Source organism: Apaloderma vittatum, unplaced genomic scaffold (assembly GCF_000703405.1).
Source record: "Apaloderma vittatum isolate BGI_N311 unplaced genomic scaffold, ASM70340v1 scaffold30589, whole genome shotgun sequence".
In the NCBI taxonomy this organism is placed as follows: Eukaryota; Metazoa; Chordata; class Aves; order Trogoniformes; family Trogonidae; genus Apaloderma; species Apaloderma vittatum.
In genome coordinates, this window is record NW_009734020.1 from 9557 (window position 1) to 17603 (window position 8047).

Sequence of the window (8047 nt, forward strand, 5' to 3'; positions counted from 1 at the left end):
CCCCCGGGAGGGCCCCCCCTGCCTCGAAGACCAGTCAGCAGGTCAGGGGCCTGAAGAGGAGAGGTAAGAGTCTGGGGCTGGTTCGCAGCCTGGGGAAGGTTTCTCATTTCAGGGTCTTCCATCCTCTAGGGAAGGTCGTAGCCAACAGGACGGTGGACTACGAGGAGGTGCAGTGGCTGAATTTCACCGTCCGAGCTTCCGACAATGGGTCTCCTCGCCGATCTGCTGAGATCCCTGTGTACCTCCAGATAGTGGACATCAACGACAACAATCCCATTTTCAGTCAACCATCCTACCAGGTGAGCTGGGATCCCCTGTTCAAGTCGGTGTGGGGCCGGCCAGTGCCTGCCCAGTGAGGACAGGCAGAGCTGGTGGTTTTCCAGGGACACCTTCTCTTCCCTCTATCTGTGCTTGAACCATATGAAGAAGATGGTTAGCCCACCAATGTGTGAACACCTTGCTTTGGGCCCAGCTCTGCCCACTCCTGGGTGCCACCCCACAGCCTTAGTTACTGCCCACTAAAACATCAAGTGATGAAGTGATTGCTCCTGCCTCCTCCCTTTGCTTGCAGAAAGCTGTCTTTGAGGACGTGCCATTGGGTACAGTCATCCTGAGTGTCAGGGCCACAGATGCGGATTCTGGAAGGTTTGCTCTCATCCAGTACAGCCTAGGAGATGGAGAGGGCAAGTTTGGGATAAATCCCAACACGGTAAGGAGCCAACTGAGGCTGAAACAGAGGTGGGAATGGGAGGGGAGGCTGAGGTGGTCCCACATAGTGCCTTGTTCCCACACCTCACCTTCTGCCCCCTTCTCGAGCACCAGCTCTGCCAGATGAGGTCCACCTGAAGGTCTCTGTGTGCTGCAGGGTGACATCTACATCCTGTCAGCCCTGGACCGGGAGAAGAAGGATCACTACACTTTGACGGCCGTGGCCAGGGACAACCCTGGAGACATCTCCAGTAACCGTCGGGAGAACTCCGTGCAGGTAGGGCTCCACTCTTCCCACCCCCCGCTTGTGTGGTGGTCACCCACAAAAAGGTGCTAAACCTCAGACTTTCCTCCCCTGTGGGTTTGCCTGGGGAGGAATTAAGCAGAAGGAAGAGCAGATGACTCCAGGGCAGGGGAATTTGAGCCGTGGGGGACAGCGTGTCAGCAGGAGGGGCAGGGGAGGGTGACGCTATTGTCTACAAGTTCTCCAGCATGAATGGGTGCCCCAGCGGCAGCAAACCCCCATTGTTGGAGGCAGGAATTCAGGGAATGAATGAGCTGCACGAATAGGAGGAAGGGCACAGCAGGGGTACGGTCCCCGACGAGGGGCTGCTGGGCCATCTCCAGCCTCACGTCACCCAGCTGGCTGTGTCTCGTTGAAGGTGCTGATCACAGTCCTGGACATCAACGACTTCAGGCCTCAGTTCAGCAAAAGCCAGTTCAGCACCAGCGTCTACGAGAACGAGCCGGCGGGGACATCGGTGATCACCATGACCGCCACCGACCTGGACGAAGGGGACAACGGCGTGGTGACCTACAGCATCGAGGGCCCTGGAGCAGGTAGGTGCCGGAGATGGGGGAGGACTTCTCCCCAGGGACAAGGGTTATGATGAGGAGCAATTGGAGGAGACATGGAGGCCAAGCCCACATCCCACATCCCACAGCTGGTTTGGAGGAAGGTCCTATGTGCACTCCTGGGAGCAAGAGTGAAAGCGTGGAGCTTTCAGTATTGCTCCACAGCTGCCAGTTCCTCGTGGCGTGGCATGTTACAGCTTTGCCTGCCTTCGACCTGCAGCCCAGCCTTGCCTTCTCCTTTTGTCTCCCCAACCCCAGCTGGGAGGTTGTGGGTGGACAGTGATAGTGCCTGAAATTCAGTGTATATCTGCACACCAAGGAGTGATGGACTTCCCCTAAGTGAGGAGTGTGCTTCAGCTGATAGACTGGTTTTGAATGGTAATTCACCTAGCATGAAGTGTCCTGAGCCAGAGATGTGTTTTTCCTACACCCAGAGGCTTTCAAGATCAATAAAGACTCCGGGCTCATCAAATCCCGTCGGCGCTTGCAGTCCTACGAGAGGTTCAACCTGACCGTGGTCGCCACAGACAAGGGGCGACCCCCTCTCTGGGGGACCACCATGCTCCACGTAGAGGTCATCGACATCAACGACAACCGCCCTGTCTTCATCCGCCCACCCAACGGCACCATCTTGCACATCAAGGAGGTAAAGCCCTTGGGAGACAGCGGGAGTCACGGCACACCAAGACGGTGTTCTGGGGATGGCAAAAGACTTTGATTTAGCACCTTACAAGAAGGTTTGGGCCATGGAGCTGGACGGTCAACAACAGCCCCTCTCTATATGTGCAAGAGGGGATGCTGGGGCCAGCCTTGGGGAACAGAAACCCTGGCAGCACGAAAAATAAGGAAGCAGCTGATTGCATCATGCTGAGCCTGTTTATAAACGCTGACATTTAAGGTATTTCTCTTTTCTGGGAAGCTAGGCTTGGCTCAGCCAATCACCAGTGTGTGCTTGCAGCAGCCAGCCTGCCAAAGGGAATCATGGGGAAATGACCTTGAGTTGCATGAGGGGAGGTTCAGGTTGGATTTAGGAAGAATTTCTTCACTGAAAGGGTTCTCAGGCATTGGAACAGCCTGCCCAGGGAGGTGGTTGAGTCGTCATCCCCAGAAGTGTTTAAGAGATGGGCAGATGTTGTGCTGAGGGACATGGTTTAGTGGTGTTGATAGGGTTGGAACAAAGGTTGGACTCAATTATCTTGAAGGTGTCTTCCAACTGAAACTGTTGTATGATTCTGTGGCTTCATGTTGCCAGCCCCGAGTCAGATTTTGGGCAGCAGGAACTTGCTGACCCTGGTATGACAGGTTTGAAGGGGTAGAGGACTGAGCGGCTACATGTGTGCAAACAGGAGATCCCCCTGCGGTCCAACGTCTACGAGGTGTACGCCACAGACAAAGATGAGGGCCTCAACGGAGCGGTGCTCTACCACCTGCTGAAAACCGGGGCGGGGAGCAAAGACTGGGAGTATTTCAGCATCGATTCGGTCAGCGGGCTGATCCAGACGGCCATGAGGCTGGACCGGGAGAAGCAGGCGGTGTACAACGTGAGCCCAGGCGTCCGGGATCGGTCCTCAAGGCTGCGGGGCTGGCGGGATGCAAGAGATGCCGTGGGGATGGAGTGTTAGCCGCCACCGTCGTGAAGACATCACGCCGTAGCGGCAACTGGGTGGTTGCATCCTCGTGGGCCCACTCCCAGTTTCCCGTTAAATGTCCCCAAAATCCTCCTCCACCCAGCTGTCCTCTCTGGCCTTGCCTCAGCAGTGTCTCCTGGCCTGCATGGCTTCGCCCAGGACAGCCTTTTTGCCTCTTTCCCCAGCTCATCATTGTGGCCTGCGACCAGGGCCAACCAGCCTACGAGACCATGCAGCCCCTCCAGGTTGCGCTCGATGACATCGATGACAACGAGCCCGTCTTCCTAAGGCCACCCGTAAGGATGGAGGGATGGAGCATGGTGGGGCACGCAATGGGATTTGTCCCCTTTAATTTGAAGTCACCTCGATGCTCATAACTTCTCCCGGGGTCTCGGGCAGAGGGACAGTCCCCAGTACCAGGCCCTCTTCGTCCCTGAGCACTCGCGGCCAGGCACCGTGGTGGGGAACGTCACCGGAGCGGTGGACGCGGACGAGGGTTCCAACGCCATCGTCTACTACTTCATAGCAGGTGGGTGCCGAGCGAGGAGGGGACAGGCAGCAGCTCTGCAACCCACCACACGCCCCTCACCAAGCATTTCCATCACTCCTGTCATTTCCTCGCTGCCTTTCTGCCCTGCTCTACGGGCAAGGTGTGGCGTTTCAGAAATGCCAAGCCCAAAGGGGACTAACTGGGGACCCCTTTGTGCACCCAGCTGGGAATCAGGAGAGCAACTTCCAGCTGAGCCGAGAGGGGAAGCTGCAAGTCTTGCAAGACCTGGACCGGGAGAAGGAGCCCTACTACTCCATCATCGTCAAAGCATCCAGCCAGAGGAACTGGTCCCCTCCACGGGGCGAGCGAGCAGGCAGAGCCCAGTCCTGGGATCTCAACGGGGACCTGACCCTTCAGGAGGTGCGGATCTTCCTGGATGACATCAACGACCAGTCTCCGCAGTTCACCAAGTCAGAGTACACGGCGGGTAAGGGATGCTGGAGCTTGAGGGGGCACCGGGAGCCAGGGTTGCTTGAGAGAAAATCCAGTCAGCTGAAGGGGCAGTGGGAGCCAGCCCGGCCCCAGGTCCCTGTCCTGTCTCTCTCCCAAAGGGGTTGCCACCGATGCCAAAGTGGGCTCAGAGCTGATCCGAGTGGTCGCAGTGGACGCCGATGTGGGTAACAACAGCCTGGTCCTGTACAACATCTTGGGCATCCGCTACATCAAGCAGCACTCCAACGACTCCGAGGAGGTGGCCAACATCTTCAGCATCGGTGGGAGCATGCTGTGGGAGCACAGGGCCTTTCCTGTGACCGAGGACATCCCCATGGCCAGGGTCACTAATCCTGGGCTTGTGACCATCCTGCCCTCAGGAACCCTCGATGGCATTCTGCGAACCTTCGACCTCTTCACTGCTTACAACCCCGGCTACTTCGTGGTGGACATCATGGCCTCTGACCTGGTAGGGCCCAAATGCACCGCCATTTTGGGGGTTTACACTTTCGTAGATACATTTTGCGGGATGACCAGCGGGTCAAAATCATCATCAATGAGATCCCCGACAAAGTCAGGCAGTTCGAGGAGGAGTTCATCAGCCTGCTCTCCAACATCACCGGCGCCATCGTCAACACAGATGACGTGCAGGTAACTGTCTTCCTCTGAGCTTACCTCGAGGAGTGGGTGAACTTCTGCATGCTGCTTGGGAGGTCTCCTTTGAGGGTGCCCTGTCTGTATAAACCGTGGACACCTCTGAGCTCTGAAGGTGACGACCCCATGCCTGGCTTGAGGGTTTCTTGCTACACAAGCACACCTCAGAGCACACTCAGGAGATGCCCCGAGAGGAGACGCTTCTTCCTTACTGCAGACCTTGCTGTCTCTCCCCAGTTCCACGTTGACAAGAAAGGTCGGGTGAATTTCGCCCAGACAGAGCTGCTGATCCACGTGGTCAACAGGGAAACCAACCGCATCCTGGACGTGGAGCGGTATGTCACCTGGCCCACCACACACCCCTTCGCTTGGCCCGCTGAGTCTTCAGGGAGCCTCATTAACACCAAGATGCCCAAGCAACCCTTCTCTTCCCAGTGTGATTCAGATGATAGACGAGAACAAGGAACAGCTGAGGAACCTCTTCAGGAACTACAACGTGCTGGACGTGCAGCCCGCCATCACCGCTCGGGCCCCGGATGACCTCTCAGCTCTGCAGGTGGGATGATGTCCCTTCGCATCCTCCATCGCCTGGAGAGACGTTTCGCCCAAATAATTTTGGGCAGGTGCCCACCACCAGGTGTCTGAGGCCGCCATTCCCCCTCTGTCTCTCCCAGATGGCGATCATCGTGCTGGCTGTCCTGCTCTTCCTGGCTGCCATGCTCTTCATCCTCATGAACTGGTACTACCGGACAGTGTGAGTAAAGGGTGGGCTTTTCCCTGCCAGCCTGGTGTCCTCATGGGCTGGTGGGACACTGCCCAGCAGTGCCAGCGAGCGAAGGAGTGCATCAGCATCCCAACACCTCCTGCAGAGGGGCTCGGAAATTGCCCTTCTTCCCCTCAAATAGAATAATTTTAATACAGATGCCACCTCTATCCACCAAGCTCATTCTCCTTATAGATACAAGAGTTTCTCGTGGGGTGGTTGCAAATCTATGTCCCACTCTCCTTTTTGAGTGCCTTCCTTGTTTTCTTCCCTGATTCACTGTGTTTCTTTCGCAGGCACAAAAGGAAACTGAAAGCCATAGTGGCTGGCTCCACTGGTGAGCAGTGGTTGGGGTTTCTGCCTGCAGGAGGGCATGAAGAGCATGGAGGGGGTGAATGGGAGGGTGTCAGTGGGCTGTAAATCAGAAGCGATCCTGTCCAGTGGAAGGATCTTCTCAGCATCCAGGCTCTGTGTTGTCAATCGTGTCCCAGCGTTTTTCTAAAGCCTCTGGTGCCTCTTTTTTGTCACTGAATTTCCTTCCCTGAGGAAGAAGTGCCACCCTGTAACCCTTTGCCCCTGCCTTTTGCAGGCAACAGAGGCTTCATGGACATCATGGACATGCCAAACACCAACAAGTACTCCTTCGATGGGTGAGTTCTCCCCTTCCTTCCCATTCCCAGTTTGCCACCTCACAGGATGGCCAGCTGCTCCCAGGAGAGGGAACGCCTGCATAGGCATGTGCAGGAGATGAAGATGCCTCCATCCTGCTTGTGCTGAAGGCTACTTCTCTTCCCGCTGTTGGCAGGGCCAACCCAGTGTGGCTGGACCCCTTCTGTAGGAACATGGAGCTGGCGGCACAGGCAGAGCACGAGGATGACCTCCCAGAGAACCTGAGTGAGATCACCGACCTCTGGAACAGCCCTGCCCGCACCCATGTGAGACACGACCCACGCTGGGTCACTTCTTCCCCGTGCCCAGCGCCCACTCCACCTCCTCAACCGCTCTCTCCTCTCACAGGGGACCTTCGGGAGGGAGCCCTCGGCGGCCAAGCCCGAGGACGACCGCTACCTGCGGGCAGCCATCCAGGAGTATGACAACATCGCCAAGCTGGGCCAGATCATGCGGGAGGGACCCATCAAGGTGAGTGATGAGCACGGGCATCCTCCACCAAGGGTGTCTTCTCCTACCACTATGGCTTCCAGGTTCACAGCTGCTGATGTTTCTCCAAAAAAAAAACCTGCTGGTGTGAATGAGGCTACCCTCCCTCCGACAAAACCATCTCCCTTGGGTAACCCGTCGTCTCTTCCCCTCCTCCGCCCAGGGATCTCTCTTGAAGGTGGTCCTGGATGATTACATGCGCTTGAAAAAACTCTTTGCCCAACGGATGGTGCATAAGGCAAGGGAGACCGCTCCTCGGTCTCGGAGGTAGACGGGGTGTGCATGGGCGTGGGGAGATGCTTGCCGTGCCCTCTGGGATGCAGTGTGTCTTCCCGGCCCCGTAGGCTGTGGTTGCTTCCCGTGGTCGCATTCCCCGTCGCCAAGCGGTCCTCCCCCATTCTCTGCTTGGCCAAAATGAGCCAGATGCTGGTTTTCCATTAAGGCTTCCCACCATGACGTCCCCTTGTTTCCTCTGAGCATCATCAGCACCCTCTCCCTCGGTCTCTCCCACCCTCTTTGCGGGGTGAGCTCTGTCCATCACCTCCCTGTCTCTCTGCCGAGACTGCCCAAGGAGTTGCAGGTCCCTGCACACACATGGGGACATGTTCTCTCCCCTCACTCCTCTTGAGCTTATCAACCGAGCAGCTTTTTGAGGCAAAAAGGCTGGGACAGAAGGTTTTGGTGCAGGAGAGCTGATGTGGGGAGAAGCAGCTCTTCCCTCAGCTTTCCCCTCTTTGTGGGGGGCAAAACATGGGTTAGAGCAGTGGGACAGGAGATGCCTTTCAGCCCTTGTACTTTACCTTTGTCCCTCTCCAGCCATCCCTGACCTCTTTTCCTCATCTGCCTCCTGCCCCACCACCCTCATGCAACCCCTAAATCCCAACCTGGCTCCAAAACTCCTCCTTGGCTGCTGTGGCCAGTGCCTGAGCTGGGGCACCCAGCGATCGGTGTGTCTGGAGATCAGCGTTGTGCCGGTGATCCTCATCACCACGCCCTAAAGTTGCTTCCGAAGAGGAGGGTCCTGTCCGCGGGACTGCGGCAGTGATACCCACCTCGCTCCATGGACTTTTTTCAGCTGATCCAGAAGGAGCTGGAGGAAGAGGAGGAGGAGGAGCGCAGTCCCAGCCAAGGCAGCCTCCGCTTCCGACACAAGCAGCCGGTGGAGCTGAAAGGTCCCGACGGCATCCACGTGGTACACGGCAGCACGGGCACCCTGCTCGCTTCCGACCTCAACAGCTTGCCCGAGGACGACCAGAAGGTGTTGGGGCGTTCGCTGGAGACTCTGACCGCCGACCGCGG

General features: G+C 57.1%; 1 protein-coding gene across 1 annotated transcript in view; it reads left to right on the forward strand.

Moving 5' to 3' along the window:
• The window catches only part of LOC104278985 (cadherin-23-like), a 17269-nt gene that overhangs the window by 9063 nt on the left and 159 nt on the right, over positions 1 to 8047 (forward strand). Inside the window, 24 exon segments of the mRNA XM_009876120.1 lie at positions 1 to 18; positions 20 to 41; positions 130 to 299; positions 572 to 709; positions 866 to 985; positions 1371 to 1548; positions 1998 to 2209; positions 2910 to 3104; positions 3377 to 3487; positions 3591 to 3720; positions 3905 to 4168; positions 4293 to 4454; positions 4554 to 4675; positions 4678 to 4824; positions 5065 to 5162; positions 5263 to 5383; positions 5502 to 5581; positions 5887 to 5927; positions 6180 to 6240; positions 6396 to 6525; positions 6608 to 6730; positions 6912 to 6993; positions 6996 to 7015; positions 7824 to 8037. The exon segment at positions 1 to 18 is cut by the window's left edge and continues 209 nt beyond it. Of these exon segments, the coding sequence (XP_009874422.1) occupies positions 1 to 18; positions 20 to 41; positions 130 to 299; positions 572 to 709; positions 866 to 985; positions 1371 to 1548; positions 1998 to 2209; positions 2910 to 3104; positions 3377 to 3487; positions 3591 to 3720; positions 3905 to 4168; positions 4293 to 4454; positions 4554 to 4675; positions 4678 to 4824; positions 5065 to 5162; positions 5263 to 5383; positions 5502 to 5581; positions 5887 to 5927; positions 6180 to 6240; positions 6396 to 6525; positions 6608 to 6730; positions 6912 to 6993; positions 6996 to 7015; positions 7824 to 8037 (2959 nt within the window).